We start from the raw sequence: 21,183 nt of genomic DNA, 5'->3' as shown, positions 1-21,183 counted from the left end.
CCTGTGTGCCAGGGTGGTGTGTGGGGACAGGGGAGGAGGAGGCAGACATCATACCTGTGCCACAGTTCCTGTACTTCCTGCTCTGGCCGTGCAGGACCAGCGCAAACACCACGAGCAGGACAAGGAGGAGGCTGGAGAGCGCCGTCACCACCAGGAACCACCACTCCTCATAGAACGGGGCTTCTGCTTCTGCTGTGGGAAAACAGTGCCAGGCGAGTCTCACTGGAACTGCAGACAGCCATCTCCCCAGAACCCACAGAGGGAAGGCCTGGCAGACGATCGAGTCACGAAGAAGAGGAACAGTGTCCACTCGGCTTGTAGCCCGACTAGCGCTCTTCCCTCGAGACCACTGTGGTCCCCAGAGTAGGCTTGGGAATTGACCTGAAGCCATTTTCCAACTTAAAAATTTTTTGTTTGTTTTTATTTATTTATTTGAGAGCGACAGAGAGAGAAAGAGGCAGAGAGAGAGAGAGAGAGAGAGAGAGAGAGAGGGAGAGAGAATGGGTGCACCAGGGCCTCTAGCCACTGCAAACGAACTCCAGACGCGTGCGCCCCCTTGTGCATCTGGCTAATGTGGGTCCTAGGGAGTCAAGCCTCAAACCGGGGTCCTTAGGCTTCACAGGCAAGCGCTTAACCGCTAAGCCATCTCTCCAGCCCATTTTTCAACTTTCATACAGACGTAAGTGTCCTTGTACACAGAGATCCCATCCTTGTGCTTGTCCTGACTTTTCCTGTCAGAATTCCCATCATGCTTCTCTTCCCAATTCCTTCTGCCCAGAACCCACTGCCTGGCTTGAAGTGAGACCCCATTTTTTCTTCCTGGGCTGAGCCTACCTCCTAGGTACCCCGTGTGCTTTCCCTTTATATAGTTCCTCTTGTTCTCACCTGGACCTGACTGTTCCACACCTAATCCCCACATCCATCCTTTATGCTGTTTACCAGAGAGACTGGCAGAGATGGAAGTACCTTATCCCCTCCTAACCTGAGGCGAGGCCCTCAAGCCTCCCCCACCCCCGCCGTCCCCAACATAGCTTAAGTCTTGTCTCGGGTGACCACTGAGTGTATCTGCCTGTGTACTTGTTGTCCACTCCCTCGTCACCACACTCTCTTAAGGTTGGGGCCATGTTTTAAAATTATTATTCTATGCCTCAAGCAAAACTGAGCCAAACTACAGGCTCCATGTTTGGTTCTGAGGAACTAACTCCAAACTGTTTTGTGTAAAAGTCACTTTGGAAAAGGGTCTGTGTCTTCCTTTGCATTCATTTTATTTACTGAGAACAGAAAAATGGGAAAATGGCTTCTCGGCGGGTGCTTGGTGGCCCTGGGGTCCCACTCATGCCTTTAAGGGGTATCCCGGCAGGGGAGCTGGTTCCACGGTACTGAGAGCCCTTGAATGTGTGCAGGCAATGCCTGGGGGTGCCGCCTCCAGCTGCCAAACCCCACGGAACACATATCTACCTTGCATTAACTATGTCTCTGGATGGATGAAGGATGTGTGCACGCTGGGAATAAAGGGGAAATTGACTTTGGATAATGGTATACCACAGGGTTTCTTAGGTGATGACAGTATTTTGAATCCAAAAGATGTAAGTGGGTTTTCAGGCTATGCACTCAATACTCTGTATAACGAGCGCCAGGAACCTCTCGCCGGCCACCCGGGCGGGTGAGGGGGGGGGGCGCTGCCCGCGTCTGCCGCACCCAGGGAAGAGAGGCCTCGCTGTCCAGTAGGGCTCTCACACTGGGGACAGGGGCCTGATGCCAGGCCAACGAGTGACATGGGCTGGCCTCTTTGAAATCTATCACGGCCAGCTATGGGTCATTGGTGTCTGTCTATGGCTGGCATTTGAACGCCCTAGGATCTTGGAGAAATAATTGCGTATGACGCTTCCAGAAGGAGACCACTGAGCCCTGTGCCATTGTCACATGTTAGCTGGGGGCTGAAGGCCCCATGGGCTTGGGGGTACTTCCCAGTGGACAAATTCTTGAGCTACTGAATTGGGGTGTTGGGGGCTATGCTTCTGGGCCATGGTGCAGATGACTTTCATGGCAGGGCAGGAAAGGGGGCGATCCTCTCTCCACACTGGCAGTGGGAAACACTAAGCACGTGACCTTTGTGCTGTGTGTGTGTGTGTGTGTGTGTGCGCGCGCGTGCGTGTGTGTGTGTGCATGTGGACGCACAGGTGTGTGGATATACAGGTGTACACATGCATGCTGAGGTCAGAGTCAGGTGTTTTCTTCAGGGGCTCTCTACCTTATTTTTCTTTTAAATATTCTTATTTGTGAAGATTGAGAGTGTGAGTGTAGGTGCATTGGAGACTCTTGTCACTGCAAGTAAACTCTAGATGCTTGCACCATCTTAGGCATCTGTCTTTATGTGGGTACTGGGGAACGGAACCTGGGCTGACAGGCTTTACCATTAAGCGCCTCTAGCCGCTGGGCCATCTTCCCAGCCCTCCATCTTATTTTTTGGTACAAGGTTTCTAGCTGAACCTGGAGCTCACTGATTCATCTCGACTAGCCAGCCAGCAAGTCTCCAGGGCTGGGATCACAGGCACACCCTACCTCCCCTGGCTTTGACATGGGTGCGAGGGATGCAGGCTGGTGCTCTCCCTTCCTACCTGCCTCTAGGACTTCTCTTTGTCTGTGGCCACACTCACCCACCAAGAAGCCCTTCCTGATTCCCAGGTGATGCCCCTCCTCATGTATGTTATGCTCTTCATGGAATTGCTGGCCACTTTGGAGACTGTCCCCTCACTAACACACAAGCTCTAGGGGCTGGCTTTCCACTCAGAGCGGAGCACGGTGCCTGCCCACGACTTCAGGATTAATGAGGACGAGCTTGTGTCCCCTTGTCACCCGTCTATAGGGATGCATCAAGTACAGGGTCCTCTGGGCCTCAGTCACAGTCCCTGGGCCCCTCTGTAGTGCTTGGGGACCCCAATAAGAAATCAAGGGCTAATGGCTTCCCAGTGTGTGCTGGAAGCATGTTTGGTCACACGTACTCTGGAAGTGATGGCCTATCACCTGAGACAGGATTCAAGTTCTGCCAGCTGGGGGGCCATGCCACCTACTGAGGACACTGATGAATTGAGGTTGCCCCCTCCCATCCTTTGACTCCTATCAGGCTTTTATATAAGGAAGCAAAGTGAGAGCTACTTGAGCACAGTGTGCCAAGGAAAGCTTGAGTTTCTGGAAGAGACCTTGCTGGTGGCTTTGGACCTGGGGTTCTGCTGGAGGCAGCCGTACAGACGAGCCCCAGAGTGCTGAGGACTTGCACTGTGGCCCCCACTGTGTCTCTGCAGAGGTCCCACTCCCCAGCTGGAGGGCCTACCATCTGCTCACCTCCTGTCCCTTCATGGAGGAGTAGATGGTTCTAGTGCCTCCTCCTGTTCCTTGGAGAAAGGACAACCCCCCCCACCTTGAGTGTTCTGAGGGGCTTACCAGACACTGCTGTGGAGGGGCGGCTGGGTTCCCCGAAGCCGGCCTCGTTCACGGCCACCACACGGAACTCATAGGCCACCCCCTGTCGCAGCTTGTCCAGGCCTACGGTATATGATGTGGCGCTCCGGGGAATGTCCTTCGCAAACAAGTCCCACAACCCTTCATCTGGAAGAGGGAAGGAACACGGACAGACATGAGCCCTGGAATGTGCAGCTGCCTGACTGGTCAGTTCAGAGCTGTGTGACAGGGCACCACATATCAACGTCAGAGGCCGGAGAGACTCACAAGGTGGAAAGGGAGAGAGACATGTCACCCTCGTGCAGAAACCCCAGGGGTTGCAAGCTGCAAGAGGCATGTCATTAACTCTTCCCTCCACCCTATGACATTTTCATTGATTTCAAGTCCTTCCCCCTCCCAACCTGAGTTCTCACTTGATGTCACCTTACGGACCTGCAGCTCCCTGTGCCCGTTTCCCTCCTTGTGGTGTGCACTCCTTACTAACCCTTCTCATCCTCTCCCTGACCTACTGACACCTCTGCCTGGTCACCCATCTGGTCACCATCAGGCCCATGCTCATTGGGGTATCCAACTTGTGTCCTGATTGGAAACAGAAGCCAGCCAGAAGGCCATAGTGGGAAGTTTAAGGCACAACTTCTTTCCCGCAGTTGCCACCACTGTGGTGGTGTGCTGTGTCCTCCACATGATGTGGGCAGAGTGGACACCAGTGCCCCATCTTTGCTGGGGTATGTCCTGGATGTGGAGACTTTCGGGACTTGCACAGGCTTGGAAACAACCTTGCCAAGACCCTTTGCTCTCCACGGGGAATTAGACCCTGGGAATGGTTTATTGTCAAACCAGCCCTAAGACAGCACAGATTTTCATTTCATTCATTAAAAAATTTTTTTTTGTTGTACTAGGGATGGAGCCCAGGGACTTGTAACTTGCTGGAAAATGCTCTACTACAGAGCTGCACTCTACCACTGAGCCACGCCCCCAGCCCCTCATTGGGGAATTCTAGGCAGAAGCTCTACAACTGAGCCACACCCCATTCCTTCACTGGGGGATTCTAGGCTGGAGCTCTACCACTGAGCCACGCCCCCAGCCCCTCACTGGGGTATTCTAGGCAGGAGCTCTACCACTGAGCCATGCCCCAGCCCCTCACTGGGGGATTCTAGGCAGGAGCTCTACCACTGAGCCACGCCCCCAGCCCCTCACTGGGGTATTCTAGGCAGGAGCTCTACCACTGAGCCACGCCCCAGCCCCTCACTGGGGGATTCTAGGCAGGAGCTCTACCACTGAGCCACACCCCATTCCTTCACTGGGGGATTCTAGGCAGGAGCTCTACCACTGAGCCACACCCCAGCCCCTCACTGGGGGATTCTAGGCAGGAGCTCTATCACTGAGCCACGCCCCCAGCCCCTCACTGGGGGATTCTAGGCAGGAGCTCTACCACTAAGCCACGCCCCCAGCCCCTCACTGGGGGATTCTAGGCAGGAGCTATACCAATGAACCACACTCCTGGCCAGCCTGACATTGTTTTTGTAGTTTATGTATAGGTGCTACAAAGGCAAATATAAACTCTTAAAAAATACATTAAAATTTGAACAGAGAGTTGCAAACCCATGTTTATAGCAGGATTGGTCACCATAACCAAAAGGTGGAAACCACCCAAGTAGCCATGGGTAGACAAATAGCAAATAAAATGTTGACTACGTATACAATAGAATACTACTGAGCCTTGGAAAGGAAGAGAATGTGGCACATGTCACAATGTAGATGACCCTTGGGGGCAGGATGCTCAGTGAGGTCAACTAGCCACACAAGGCCTCATGATGCTGTGCAGATGAGATCCTGGAGTTGTCAAGTTGATGGAGATGGAACTTAGAGTGGGGGGTGCCTGGGCTGAAGAGCTGGCTGAGTCAGTGCCTGGTGCAGATGTAGGTCTATTTTGGAGCATGGAAGGAACACGGGGTGGGTGGATGGTTGTGATGGCCACATAGCAGCATGAACAAACTTAACTCCACTTAAAAATGGTTAAAGTGGAGAGCCGGGCGTGGTGGCACACGCCTTTAATCCCAGCACTCGGGGGGCAGAGGTAGGAGGATCACTGTGAGTTTGAGGCCACCCTGAGACTACATAGTGAATTCCAGGTCAGCCTTGTCTAGAGTGAGACCCTACCTTGAAAAACCAAAAAAAAAAAAAAAAAAAAAAAAAAGTTAGAGTGGACATTGTATTATATTTTATGCACATTTCTCCATCATAGAAGAATACTAAATTTATGTAATTCCTTACATCTGTAGGAAAGTGGGAATGAAACGAGCTTGAAGTTGACGCATTCACCAACAGTGAACGAAATGTGACGAGTGGAATCAATCATGAACAAAAACCCAAGGCCCAGGGCTGAGGAGATGGCTTAGCATGCAGCACGCGTTCAGATCCCCAGCGCCCGTGTTAACGCAGGGTGGGTGCGGCGGCCCTCTGTAACCCCAGCACATGGGAAGCGGAGACAGAGACCAGGAGCAAGCAGCCTGGACTAGTTGAATAAGGGAGCCCTGGGCAGCAGTGAGAGGTCCCGCCTCAGTAAAATAAAAGGAAGGCGATTGAGGAAGACATCTGTTACGACTTCTGGCTTTCACACTCATCCACATGTGGATCTACACACATATGATCACACACACACACACACACAGGCATGCACAACATGCACACACACAAGACAAAAACCAACAGCCAAAGCCAAGGACGCCACAGTACTGGGGCCGAAAGGACAGAATCTGGAACTACTGGGCTTGGTGCCATGCCTGGCCTGGCCTCGACTGTGTGCCCTGAGCAGAGTGCTTAACCTCCCTGTGCCTCGTCCATGGGATGGCGATAACACGGGCATGTATGTCCTGGGTTTGCCTCGAGGATGGAGTACGTTCTTGTTCATAAAGTGTTTGGCACAGTGCTTCACACACAGAGTGACAAGCTTGCAAAACGAAAAGGCTGTTTGCTGAAATGCGGGCCGAGCCCAAATGGTTCTCAAGAAGCCACAGTCCTTCGCCAGTTGTATTTCCTCCTTAGGACACAAGTATGAGACGCTTTTAAAAGGCAGGCAATCTGGGGAGGAGCAGCTCATCGAATTGCACAAGCTTTATGGGCTCTGGGGGTGATGGGAAACCAGCTCCCCTCACACCTTGGCACAAGACGTGCTCCATAGATTTAGCCCAATGGTAAATAGAAAGAAATTGCCAGTGTGTAAGTCTCTGTTTACAGAGGGTTTAAACTTTACCCCACTGAAGTCCTGATAGTCACAGGTTAATGAAGGAGGGCTGGGAATGATCTTAAAGGCACAGGTACAGGCAGAGCGACGTAACTTCTAAATATTCACACTGTTACTCCTTTCTCATCCAGAGACCCATCACCGGTGAGAAGGTCAAAATGGCAAAAGTAGTTTGTCTTTCTCCACACAAGTTATCAAGGCTTATTCACAGATGACTGTGTGGTCTATGGTTTTACAGGCGACTATTACACGTGGACAGTTGGGAAGTGCTGGTGCACTTAATAACCCTGAGCACCGAGAACCAGGTCCCTCCCACCACCTGGTTGACCCTCAAATACTCCAGGGCTCAGGTACTGTTCTGTCCCTGAGGGCGTCAGGTGAGTTGACTGTTCTCAGCGAGCTGCGTACAGTCTATGGACCAGAGGAAAACCAAGGCCATGGTCAACCTTGCCCCCGCCCCCCATTCCAGAAAGGGATATCTGCTTTTGCCCATGGCCTCCAGAGCATGTGTTCACGTTTACTTGCCTGTTTGCGCCACAGTGCTCTTGAATTTATGAAAAATTCAACAAATATTGGTCGGTCCACTCATCAATCCACCCATCCATCCACCTGCCGATCCTCCTGCTCACCATCCATCTGACCATGCCATGTACCTATCCATCTACCATCTGTTATCCACTAACATTTTTCCATCCATCTGCCCACTCAGTAACCTATCTAGCTATCCATCTACCCACCTATCCATCCATCTTCCATTAACCCATCCACTCATCCATCCATCCATTCACCCATCCATCCACCCACTCCGCCAGCCAGCCAGCCATCTTTGTTTCCCGTGGCCTCTCTCTGGTTCTCCCAACAGCAGGCTTTCAGTACATAATGACCACCCTTATTTTACTTCATGTTTACTGTGAATGAACAAGTCACTGTTCCCAGGGCTTTAGATGCTGAATTGCCGGTGGTGCATTCTTCCACTAAAAAGATAATTTTATGCTATGAGAGTCTACAGATTAAAAACAAGGACTTGCAAGCAGGGAGATGCTGAAAAGCACCGAAATAAAAGTACCCTGAGCAGGAGAGATTTCCAGTGTCTGAGGTCTGAACACCTTTCAGCGAGAGCTCTGAGTGTCTTTTGCATTAATGTTCCTCTAATGCTTTCCTGCTACCAGGGACAAAATGATCCCCCTTCTTTTACCATCACCCGAAGGCCACATTTTATTTTAAGCGCTCTGTCATAGCTCCAGGAACTGTGTGCATTTTTTATAAAAACATTTTAAAATATTGATATAGAATCTCAACATCGAACAATTTATTCAGCAGTCCATTTACACTCTAAAAATGGGGGGTGGGAGCTTCATAGCAAGATTTTTTTTCTGAATTAACAGGAGAGAACGTACACATTTTTATTCTGCCTTTCTAAAATTAGCATATTATAGTCTGCTTATAATTCATCAGGCCATTTTCCATACCGATATTTATACCATGATCACGAGCGGGTCTGAAAAGGCTTGGCAACCGCTAGAGAAACCACTCTGTTTCTCAACTGTGGATTGTTTCCTACGCTTGCGTTATGCTAAATACCTCAATAAATCAACGATGGAGGAAAGTATCTCCACAAATTAGTGGGAAAATGACATTACAGAACTATTAGCAATAATGAGATTTGTGCAACTGGTTTTCCATGCAGCAGGAAGATCCCCCGTGCCTGGACTTCCATCTCAACCAGCCCTGGGGAGGGGAGCAGGACCTTGTGTCTTCCACAAGAAAATGTGGAGCACATAGCCCTAGGTTTAGGAGTTCATCTGTTCAGAGGTCTGGGAGACCCCAGCCTAGCTTCCTGTCTCCTTCACGGACCACGCTACTTCTTCCTTACGGGAGACCTGTGGCTGAGCTGTAGGAGAACCATCACCACCCTTCTGAACTCAGGCCCAAGCTGCTCCCTGGGTGAATGGACCCTGCGAGACTGGTCCTGGATAACTGATTTCCTGGGTGACTGATCCCAGCCCAACCCCCGTGACTGGCTAGAGCTGTAACCATTTTGGGTAAGGTCTGCCACCAGGCTGCATGTTATCTCTTGACATCAGGGAAGCCAGGGAAGTGGAGCACCCACACAGTAGGGGAGGCTCAAATCATGCCTGTTTACTGGCCTGTCCCTACCCTCCTTCCTGGCCACCATAAGGAGAACATTCCTGGGTTTTTGTCACTTGAGACATTGGTGTAGAAATTCTATCAGGAGATTGTAAAGAAAACAGGAGAACCAAGAAAAAAACATTAGCCAATATTGAATAAACTCTGTCCTCACAAACCTGAAACCTTGTCCACCCCAGAAGGAATGATGAACAGGAAACCCCAGAGACTCTGGCTCTCCAATAGGATGGAGTTTTCCTTAGAGAACATAAAGTATTTTTTTTTTTTTGCCTCCTTTATTGCATTATCTGTCTTCCAAAAGAAGGAAAGTAGATAATATTGGAGAGTCCTAAAAACAGAAGTCTCTTCCATTACAAATACAGTTTGGTGTTGGAAACCTCTTGTTTTTAGCAGTCAGAATGAGTCAGCTTTTACATCCCCATGCCAGTGTCTCCCCCGCCCAAAGGTTAGGGACCCATCTGCTCCCAGACACCATTTTGACAACTCTGAGACACGATCACCTCTTTTCTGAACCGAGACAGCCCAGTGCAGCACATCCCAGGGCGTGTCGCCTGATGCGCCCCGCCCCCTCCGACCCCCAGCACGGAGCGCCCGTCGGTACCAGGGCAGATGCTTCACCAATACAAAGGTTTGATTTCATGGACAATTAAACAGGGTCTCCATGCTGAATGAAACTGTCACTCATCACCCGAGATTTCTGGTTCCACTAACTCATGCAGCCAACAACCTGACTGTCAGCCTGTAGCCCTGAGCAAATGGAAACCTGTCAGTTGTTTATTTCTTAAACACTGCCATTCCTCTTCTTATAAAGGGTTGAGCTAGGCGAGACATTTAACTGAAAGGGGGGGGGGCTTACACATGAGGCTAAACAGAGCTGACAATAAAGATGCCTTTTATCTGGTTCTTGTTAAAGGGGATAGCATGGGTTGTGTCTCTGTGGGCAGAGGTGGCCATGATGGAGACCAGCCCCAAAAGGAGCAGAATGCATAGCTCAGTTACTGTCAACAGAAATGAATCTGAGAGAGGCAGGAGGCCTGAGGCAGAGCCACAGCTGTGGTTCCCTTGCCCAACCTGGAATTTTCCATGGATGTCAAACCTTTGGAACAATACTGATTATTATTATTATTATTTTAAGTTTTATTTATTGATTTGCAAGCAGAGAGAGAGAGAGAGAGAGAGAGAGAGAGAAGAGAAGATAGACAGAGAGAGAATGGGCACACTAGGGCCTCTAGCCACTGCAAACGAACTCCAGTGACATGTGCCCCTTGTGTATCTGGCTTATGTGGGTCCTGGGGAATTGAACCTGGGTTCTTTGGCTTTGTAGGCAAACACCTTAACCGCTAAGCCATCCCTCCAGCCCTTATTATTTTTTTATGAGAGCGAGAGAGAGAGAAAATGGGCACGTCAGGGCCTCTAGCCCCTGCAATCAAACTTCAGATGTGTGTGCCACCCTGTGTGCATGTGTGACCTTATATGCATGGCTTATGTGGGTTCTGGGGAGTGGAATCTAGGTCCTTAGGCTTTGCAAGCAAGTTCCTTAACTGCTAAGCCATCTCTCCAGCCCAATACTGATTTTAAAATGTTTTTATTTTATATTTTTTTTTATTGTCAAGGAGAGGGAGAGTGTGTGTGTGTACAAGTGCCCCCCTCTTGCCAATGTAAATAAACTCCAGACACATGCACCACTCTGTGCATGGGGCTCTATGTGGGTACAATAAAATGAACAGACTGTCAGGCTTTGCAAGCAAGCACCTTTAACCTCTGACCATCTCTCCAGCCCCCTGTTTTTTCTTTTTTTTGAGAAAGGGTCTTGCTATATAGCCCAGATTGAACTCAAACTCACAATCCTCCCATTTCAACAACTGGAGTGCTGGGATACAGGCCCGAGCCACCATGCCCACTTTGAAAACAATGACTGCCCCCTAGTTCAGTGGAAAACTCCCCTCGCCAATGACTGAAAATGGACAGTCAACATGACAAGTGAGGAGGGTCCAGGACTGTGCTCAGGAGAACTGAGAGTGGACAGGCCCAGCCCTTTGCAGCTCCAGCCTCAGGCACCATCTGTGGAAGGGGCAGTACAATCACTGCCTGCCTTGGGTACATCCTAAATATGTATTTCATGGCTGCTTTGGAGAGGAGAGTATATTTATAGTTCCTTTCCTACCATTCCAGTCTATTGTATAGATATGCAAATGAGGCCCCATGAACTACACAGCAAAATGCTTTGGAATAATTTGCGTAACTAAGTCATTTGCATCTGCCCACTGCGTAGATGCCTTCCAGAGAGCTTGGTGACGTGACCTGGGGGGCAGGAAGCAGGGCTGGGTGGGGATCGCATACACAGTCAGAGAAGTGAGCTGGCTGCTGGCTCTCCGGGTGGGGTCGGAGGGCTGTGACCTTGGGCTGCACTCAGGGACCACCCGATCTGGATTTAGAGAACCCCCCCCCCCCAACGCCACGTCCTAACCTGATGCTTGTGTCATTTGCTGTCTTTCAGCTCTGTGTCCCTAATGGCAGCCATGGAGCTGTTCAGTAAAACCTGCAGGGATGAAAGTGGGGACGTAGACAGACAGAGATGTGATTGTGATTGGCTTCTTGTCTTCAGGGGGGCCAGGCTGGGAGGTGGCTGGATAGGGAGCCATCGGGCTGATCAGAGCATCTGGGCCACGGGATGCGCCCAACACAGAGTGTCTGTGCCCCCGCAGATGCCGGGCTGGCAGGGCACCACACGGGTCCCTCTTGATCAACACAAGAAGCCCACAGCACCCTCAGCAACCCATTTCTGTAGAACATCTTGCCAGGGCTTTGGTGGAGAAAAATGAGAAGATATGGCATTTAATGGTTTGTGTAATGAGGCTTGAAATAGATGACAGCTGACAGCCAGAACCCCTGGCCCCCCGGCAAGGTGCTTAAATATTGACAGTCCATAAAAGCCTCATGTTGCACCACGAGCCGCAGCTGGCCTGCTCGCACGTCGCAGAGGGGTGAGACCAGGCGTCTTTCCGTGTTTTCAGCGGCAGCCTCTGGCCCAGCAGCCTGAGCTGGTCAGGTAACAATCTGTAAGGGGAAGCTGCTGGCAAGCGTTGCAATGCAGGGCGATAATGACAGTGAGAGAAAAATCCAAGGTGCCACTGGAAAAGATAGTGTCTGCCAGGTTGGTTTCTTGTCATGCTTGGGCCCCTGCCATGGGCGGGCTTCTGGCACCAACTCAAGGAAGGCAGATCCCCAACTGGCTTCTGAAGACTTCTCCGTGTGTGGCACCCAGTGTGAAGCCCATGCATCCCACAGGGACTTCTCGGGGATGGCCTAACGATCAGGCTTCTGTCTGCTTTGTTCAGGCAATGCAGGAATGTATAATAACCCGAGGGAAGGCTACCTGGCTCCCAAGGCAAGCCTGAAAACCGAGACCTTAGCATTTCTTGGAAATGGCTGAGATGAGGCACTGTGACTGGCCGGTGACATTAGCTGACCTTTGACAGGTTGGTGCTTTCGACTGGAAATGACTGAAGCCATACTGGTTGTTTATAATCATTATATAAATGTAATTTACTCATCTGTGCCTGTGTACGTGTGTGTGCAGACATGACTGTGTTATGTGTGGAGGCTACAGGAAAACCTCTGATATTATCCCTCCTCAGGCACCATCTACTTCATTAAAAAAATTTTTTTTTTTGAGACAGGGACTCTCTCATTAGCCTGGACTTCACTAGTTAGGCTAGATTGGCTTTTCCAGCAAGCCTCAGGGATCCTTGTGTCTCCGCCTTCCTATGGCTGGGATTTACAAGTGTGAGCGACTGTGCTGAGCTGGGTTCTGCGGACTAAAACTCATGCCCTCATACTTGCATAGTAAACTTAACCTGCTAAGCCATCTCCTTATCCCTATTTATCAATTTTTTTAAATATTTTCAAGTAAATGTGTTCTGAGGTCACTGTACAGTCCCATGCAACTGTCAGAAATGACAGAGGGATGCCATGTATTTTTACAAAGTTTGCCCCAGGGGTAACATCTCTAGTACAGTGTAATGTTGACGGCAACTCTGCGGGCAGAACAGTCCTCCGGAGCCCTCAGAGCCCAGTTGTGAGGGGCACAGGCGTTTGGATGCAAGAAAACCACTAAGAAAAGCTCTCTGTTGTCTGGGGAGGGCTTCTTCACTCGTCAGTGGCTTGACTCGTAAAGTCCCTTTCTTGGGAGGGTTTTTCTGCATGTAAAGTGGCCAATGGCATGATGCTTCAAGATATTCTGAATAAGACATATGAAAGCCTACTTCTTTGGATAATGGCACACCCAGAAGCCATAGATTGCTACTAGAAAATTTTCAGTGCCGAGGATTGGATACCTACCAGAGAGTTGTTGGCCAGGGATGCCCCTGCTGCCTCCAAAATATTACAGGCTTTTGCCAAGGCCCCTGGTACCTCCTGTCTCCTAAGAATGCTGGCCACATGGGCCATGGATGGCTTTCTTTAACCTACTTGTTTGGGGACACAGATCTTTGGTAGAGTGTGAGGAGAGTTGCAATTAAATGACCTGAGATCATCGTTATTCCAGGACCACTCATAAAGCTACACTTGTCCATGACCTCACTAGACAATAAGGCCTAGCTGAGTCTGGGAACAAACATGGGAACAAAAATCATCATGAGTGTGAACCATATTGTGGAGTATCTGGTAACATCCAGCAAACGTGCTTCACACTGCCCATGGCCATTTCCAAAACACAAGACCGCATTGCAAACTCAATGACCCTCTCTTTCCTGCATTTCTTATACTCCACAATACCAGGTAGGGTGCCAATTTGTTAATCTGGGGGATCTGATGGGGGGAGGGAGATAAAGCAGACTTTGAAGAACAGGACACTCCTTGAGCATTCAGATCCCTTCAAAAGACTCGACATTCTTCCTGTTGCCCTAGTGCAGGTCAGCTGCCCCAATCTCAATGCAGCTAAATGCAATCTCAATTGCAGCTGAATGGGCAGAAATTTCACCCAAAGATTTCATTTTTTTTTCTGTGCCATATTCTTCTGCTCACACCAGTCCATTTCTATGCAATGCAACCCCACACAACTTCTCAGTACATTGCCGTAGCAGCAAGCCTCTCACACAAACTACTTGTTACCCAGTCCAGGCAAAGCTCTTTCTCACCTTCATAAGCCAAACCTCACAGTCCATAGTTCTTACTATGTTCAGGCCTTTCAACTCTGACCACAATAGTCCATCAAGCTGTACTTACAGCACTGCAAGGCATCTCTTAGGCCAAGGTTTCAAATCCTTCCACATTCCTCTTGAAAATCAGCTCCAAAAGGTGAAAGCCATACAGTCAGGTGTCTAGTAGCAACCCTACTCTTGGTACCAATTTTACTATTGCAGTCAGGTTTGCATTGCTGATAGAAATCACCCAGTCAAGAGCAGCTTGTGGGAAAAAGAGGTTTCTTTTGGCTTATAGTCTCAAGGGAGAAGCTCCATGATGGCAGAGGAAAACGATGGCATAAGCAGAGGGTGGACATCACCCCCTGGCCCACATCAGGTGGACAATAGCAACGGGAGAGTGTGCCAAACAGTGGCAAGGGGAAACTGGCTATACCACCCATAAGACTGCCCCCAGCAATACATTGCCTGCAAGAGGCGTTAATTCCTAAATCTCCATCAGCTGGGAAGCTAGCATTCAGAACACCTAAGTTTATGAGGGACACCTGAATCCAACCACCACAGTAACTAAGTGCCCATAGATCTGTTCAAGTCAACAAGTGAGTTTAATGTGATTATATTGGTGATTAGAGTGTGTATGTGTTCTGGATCAGCAGAGTTCAACAGGTCATAGCCCTCAGTTCCTTCCTTTAAGAACTGTTTAAGGATTATCCAAAGTCAAACGTTCCTTACCCTTTGCTCATACAATATACTACTTGTTCATGGGTTACTGGTTTGGGTATTTAATAACACTGCTAGTGAGTACCTGTATGCAGACGCAGCCACAGCACCCTACCCAAAGCGGCTGATCGGTGGGACTTAGTTTTTCTTCCAGTCTTGAGGGGAAGGGTCATGACGCCAGGGGAAGGCATGGCATGAGCACAGGACAGGCATTACCTTTGCCACAGCAGGTAGAAAACAGCAGTGGAGCAAGCTGAGCTCTGGCACAGGGGAGCTGGCTATGACACCTCTAAGCCTTCTCCCAACAACACCCCTCGTCCAGCAAGGCTCCGCCTCCTCAACTGCCACCAGCTGGGGACCAAACATGCAATGTATGGAGGATACACTCATGTGAGCATGAAATATGGGAATGAATGACTATGGGAGTATCCCAAAGTTCTCCAGACGACCCCGCACTGGGCCCGAAAAGGTAGTAAAGCAGTTACCATTATGGTAAATATCTCCCCTAGACTTGGGAAGAAAGATGTTTATCATGTCTTTAAGCTCCCATCACTGGCTGTTTCCTTGGACACCACTGCCCCTCCCACCAGGAACTTCCAGTGTTTGCTGACTATGAAAATGAAAGTGCTCTTTTCTGGTGTGTGTGTGTGTGTGTGTGTGTGTGTGTGTGTGCACATGTGTGGAGACCAAAGGAAAGGCATAAGTGTATTCCTCTATCTTGCTGCAGCCTTCCTTCTTTCAGACACACTCTCTCCCTGAACCCACGGCTTCCTGTCTTTTGCTTAGACCAGCTGGCCGGGGGCTCCAGTGAGCCTTCTCTCTCCACCTTCACCAGTGCCGGGGTTACAGCATGGCTTATTTTGTGAGTGATGAAGATCGAACTCACGGCCCCCTGTTTGAATAGTAAGTGCTCTCACCTGCTGAGCCATCTCCATAGCCGTGAAAGAGTTCTTGAATCACGCGTTACTATGGAGAGTAAAAGGCTATTCCAGGGATCGTACCGGGGACCCAGTGATGTCAGAAGCCCAAGAATATTTGTCTTCATAGCTGACCAATGCTTTGTACCTCAGATATCACCTGGAACTCCCCTCCAGCAAGTGAGGTAAGGCTTTATACCATGGTCCATGGGGCACATCACTTAGAGACAGTTTCAGCCTTGTGTACTGCATTTCTCTTCAGATGTTTCGAGAAGGCACTTCTAACTCATAACCTTCCAGGAGCAATTTGGATGGGGGAGATAACTGTCTGTCACAGTGATGGATGTGCCTGTGGGATCTTCTCTCTGGGTCTAATGGACTCTTTAAATATTGGACTTTATAGCTCTTAGCACTGCGGCGCATATCATCCTTCCGGAATCTTGCCTGACCTGTGTTTGTGCTCAGCTGTTCTTGGCCAGATGTTCGGCCACTGGAAGACTGTGGTGAAGCTGGTCAGTGCCCTCAGTATTTGGCTATTGCCTCAGCCCACAGCAGCCACAACCAAATCAAACCTTCTGAAACTCCTTTTCCAATAACACCCACCTTTATCACCAAAGTGGATGGATGAACTGTAGAGTATCATGCTAAGTTAAGTAAGCCAGACCCAGAAGTAACAGCACAACGTGTTCCGTCTTATATGGGGACACCAAATAAAAGTTAACTTGAAACATAACAGGGATGTTCAGGGCCTGGGACGAGGATGTCATCAATGTATGATATGAGTGTGACATACCCCCACAGGTTCATGTGTTGACTGTTTGGTCCCCAGATGGTGGCACCATTTGCGGAGGTTGTAAAAACTTTTGGGGGTTTGGCCTACTTAGGTCAGTAGGTCATTAGTGGTGAGGTCCTTGAGGTGTATCCTGTCCCTTAACACTTCCTGTCCCTCTCTGTTTCCTGTCTGTCATGAAGTGAATAGCTCTCCTCCATCCTCTACCACACATTCCTGCCACCATGCTATTTTCCCCCTGCACATGGGTCCAAGTGACCATGGAGTCAACCTCTGAAACCATGAGCCAAAGTAAAGTTACATCGGTAGTTTTCTGTCAGGTATTTTGGTCACAGCTATGCAAAAGGAACAAATATAACATATATAAAAGTATACTTAAACTGGCATGGTGGCACACGCCTTTAATCCCAGCACTCTTGAGGCTGAAGTTGGAGGATCACCATGAAGTCTAGGTCAGCCTAAGACCCAATTCCAGATCAGCCTGGGCTAGGGTAAGACCCTACCTTGAAAAACCAAATAAAGATATCTATAGATATATAGATATCTATAGATATCTTTATTTGGATTTTATATATCTATCTTTACATATATTGTATATATATCTATAATATTCATTATATTATATTGTAACATCTTTAATGGGAATGACAACTATTATTTGTCAGTAAATAGTGAATGATATTTAAAAAGTCAGAATGGATAGCAGAGAGGATAGGACTGGATCTCAAAGCTAATCTTCCGAAGCCTGAAAGATAGAGTAGGTGATGTGCCATTTTCACTATTAATAAGACGTTCGTCATATCAGAAGTGCAAGAGCTCCTTTCCACAGGCCACAGACATTAGACTCCTGAGTCAGACCCTGAAGCACTTTCAGATTTTCCTGATGAGCTGAGATGTTTTCAAGTGTCCTTCTTCTCTTAGCTACCAATTTCTGAGAGTGAAAGTTACGTTCCCAAGTAACGACCATGTGGCGAAAGCCTCAGAAATCAAATGCTTGAGAGGTTAATAGCACAGCTGTGGTCATCACGAAGCACAGAGGCGGACACCTGTCCCTGTCTCAACAGGAGCGAGCAGAGGACTCTAACCCCAGACACTACTACTTGGGTGAAGCCTGGCTGTGGTGGCTGGGCAGGTGCACAGGGCCAAGGGTGACCCAGCAGACCCCACCATCCCTACCTGAGGGCCTGGCTTCTATGACGAAGCCTGTGGTGGGCGTGTTCCCGACATTTCCCTCCGTCCATTGCAGGGTCAGCTCAGAGGCAGACTTGGTGACCAGGACATTTCTGGGGGAGCCTGGGGCACCTGTGGGATAAAAAGAGCAGAGGGAAGGCACGGGCTTTGGGGGGCTGATGAGCCCGCAGTGAGGGAAAGGAGTGCTAAGGATTTGTTGCTTTTTACTTTTTATGTGTGTGCACATGTGGATGCTGACATTCATATGCATACATATATGCATATATGTGGAGGCCCGAGGACAACCTCAGGTATAAATCCTCAGGAATGCTGTCCACTTTTATTTTTGCATGTGCATGTATATAGTATGTGTGGTATGGTGGGTATGGTACATGCACATGTGTGTGTGCAGATGCACGCACCCCGCGTGCTCATGGAGACCAGAGAAGAACGAGTATTCCCTCCATTGCTTATTCATGTGTTTTTCTTAAATGGAGTCTCTCACTAGTTCCAGAGCTTGGCATTTTCATGAGCCCCAGTGAAACTTTGGTCTCTGAGCCTTACAGGACTGTGGGGGAGAGGGGAATTACACAACTGCATGGCCATGCCAAGCCGTTTATATGTGGATGCTGAGGAGTCAAACCCAGGTGGTCTAAGGGCCCCTTAGACTCTCATGCTTGTACAGGAAGTACTCCAATCTAGTGTACCATCACCCTTATGTTTTTAACAATTTACTTTTTATTTATTTATTTATCTATTTATTACACAGAGAGAGAATGGGTGTGCCAGGGCCTGCAGCCACTGCAAATGAACTTCAGAAGCATGTGCTACCTTGTCCATCTGGCTTACGTGGATCCCAGGGAATCAAACCTGGGTCCTTTGGCTTTGCAGGCTAGCTCCTCAACCACCGCTAAGCCATCCCTTCAGCCCCCAGTCTTACATTTTTGGGACAGTGTCTCTCATTGGCCTGGAGCTCATCAAACAGTCTAGACTGACTGGCCAGTGAGTCCCAGGAATCTTTCTGTCCTAACCTCCCAGTGCTGGGATTACAGGCCACCATGTCTAGTATTTTAAAAAATACATACTTATTTGCAAGGAGAGGGAGAGAAAAAACTGAGAATGGGCATGACAGGACCTCTTGCCACTGCAAATGAACTCTGGATACATGGCTTAAATGGATACTGGGCAACTGAAGCTGGGCTGACAGGCTTTTGCAAGTGTCTTTAGCCACTGAGCAATCTCCCCAGCCCTCCCCACCTAGTGTTTTCATGTAGGTTTTAGAGGTAGAAATCAGGTCCTCAGGCAAGCACTGTCTCCCCAGCCCTTATTTTGTTTATATTGAGGCATGTTCTCACTACGTAGCCCAGGTTGGCTTTAAACCTGCAATCCTTCCGCTTCAGCCTCCCCAGTGCTGGAGTTAAGGGTGTGCACCACCCACACCCAGCATATGGTTGGCTTTTGAGGACTTCTAAGATATTTTTCCGGCTGCTCAATCAAAACGGCTGGCTTGAAATGTGGACAAATGTTCACCCCAACAAAGAAGCTGAGAGCTGAAGCGTCACCCAACTCCCAAGCCGACAGCCCATGGGGCCCCCACTTACCCTCCGCGGGCCCGGTTGTGACATTGGATTGGAGCTCGGGGCCGTAGGCAATGGTCCGTGCTTGGACACGGAAGAAGTACGTCACTCCCTTGGTGAGGTCCCGCACCTTCAGCCACCGTTTCCAGTTCCCTTTCACGTCCACGGTCACCACCTTGCTCACTCCTGGAACGGTCAAAGCACAGCAACGAGAGGGCTGAGCTCCAAGAAGCAATTGAACACATCTGATCTGTGATGATAACAAGGAAAATGGCCCAGGCAGCTTGCTAAAGAAGCATTTCTCGCAATTAAGAGGAGTTTAAGTGGCGATCCCGGCCAATTTTCAGCCCAGATAAGTGTAATTAGAGTTGACGGTGATAAGTGGCATAGACAACATGGAGAACTGAAGTGCACGGCACAATGGGCACTGCTGACCTCGCACATGGCAGCGGGAGGGGGGGCACCGGAAAGGGTCCCCTCCGCGCTTGGTCTCAAGCTGAGGAAAGTCCTTATCACTTGCATAGGTGCCTGAGGGCCTCCTAGTTTAGCCACAAGGGGATCAAGGTTATGAAAGAGCTGCAGAGAGAGGCTGGGGTCATCTCAAAGGTGGGCATTCCTCAGGAGGGCCTGCAGCCTTGCTGAGTGACCAGCCTGTGGCCCGCATGCAGGGGTCAAGCAATTTGTGGGAGCACCACTTGTGATGGTCAATCTCCGTTGTCATCTTGACAGGCTCTTCCATCACCATGGAAACAAGCCCCTGGGTATGACTGTGAGGGACATTCTGGATGAGGCTAATTAAGGGGGTGGGCCCGTCCTAAATGTGGGTGGCACCATTCTGTGAGCGGAGGATCCCGGGCTGAATAAAGAGGAGAAAGTAGGGTGAGCGTCAGCGATCATCTCTCTCTGCTCTCTGACCGGATGCAATGCGACCAGCTGCCTCACGCTCCTGTCACTGTGCCTGACCTGCCATGACGGACTCTGATCTCAAACTGTGAGCTGAAATACACCCTTCCTTCCTTCAGTTGCTTTGTCAGGGTATTTGGTCACAGCCACAAGGAAAGTCACGAATATACTCTTGACACCTGGAGTGAGGGTGATGGAAAATGAATTTGGCACTCTTGGTATTAACGCTCAATTCAGAGAACCAGGATGAGACAGACAGGGGTTTCCACATATAAATATGTAATAAACACATAAGGTAAGCACAGGAGCTCCCCCCGCTTATTTGTAGATATGGTTCAAGACCTTCCAATACATGCCTGAAAAATACACACACACACACACACACACACACACACACACACACCTTTGCCACATAGAACCAGAGTTACCCTCTCCTTCATGTTTCAACCCTATTATTTTCTTTAGATCACTGCTTTTCAACATTGGAGCCTTTATTAAGTCAAATAGAAATGAACCAAACATTCACACTGAGTGCTGCACAGTGACGGTCCGTCTGATTCTCCCACAGCTCCCAAGACTGAACGAGAGGCTAGTGTATCCAAAGGACAGTTACTGATCTGGCAAGTGTGATGGCTACCAAAGTGACTAAGGGAGGGCAGTGTATACAGTGCAGATACACTGGACCAAGACATAATTCACATCCTGGCTGAGATGGATTGTAATGGAAGGAAACTGTGTTATATGACTCACAGCAATATCAGTGTAAAGCTCATGAATTGTTCAGTTCTTGAATATAAGAGATTGGGACCATAGTTGATTTCAGTTAACTGAAATTGTGGAGCATGAGACCAAAGAGAAAAAGCGGAACTACCTAATTAGAAAACTGAGATTAATTTTCGGTGGAAAGAACGCTGAAAGTTACATAAATGCAAATTTCCCAGGAGGAAAATGGGGTTCTTTGCCTATATGTCTGAGAATGATGCAATTAAAATAAAAAGTTAAGTTCTTGGCTGCAGAGGTCTCTGCCAGGGACCTCGAGGAAGATACAAGCAAACAACAGCTTTTCCAAAGTCTCCTGGCCGTAGATCTCTGTTCGTGGAACGCGGAGACAAAC

General features: G+C 49.1%; 1 protein-coding gene across 1 annotated transcript in view; it reads right to left on the bottom strand.

Annotated features, from left to right (window-relative positions):
- The window catches only part of Sdk1 (sidekick cell adhesion molecule 1), a 1,082,085-nt gene that overhangs the window by 26,221 nt on the left and 1,034,681 nt on the right, over positions 1-21,183 (bottom strand). Inside the window, exons 39-42 of the mRNA XM_045142963.1 lie at positions 19,191-19,352; positions 17,596-17,721; positions 3,442-3,606; positions 55-192 (exon numbers count right to left, since the gene is read on the bottom strand). Coding sequence (XP_044998898.1) covers positions 55-192; positions 3,442-3,606; positions 17,596-17,721; positions 19,191-19,352 — 591 coding nt within the window. The remainder of the gene's footprint in view (positions 1-54; positions 193-3,441; positions 3,607-17,595; positions 17,722-19,190; positions 19,353-21,183) is intronic.

Source organism: Jaculus jaculus, chromosome 2, assembly GCF_020740685.1.
Source record: "Jaculus jaculus isolate mJacJac1 chromosome 2, mJacJac1.mat.Y.cur, whole genome shotgun sequence".
NCBI classification, from domain to species: domain Eukaryota; kingdom Metazoa; phylum Chordata; class Mammalia; order Rodentia; family Dipodidae; genus Jaculus; species Jaculus jaculus.
Note: the sequence above shows the minus strand (reverse complement) of the source record. Positions and strands in the feature narration are given on the sequence as shown.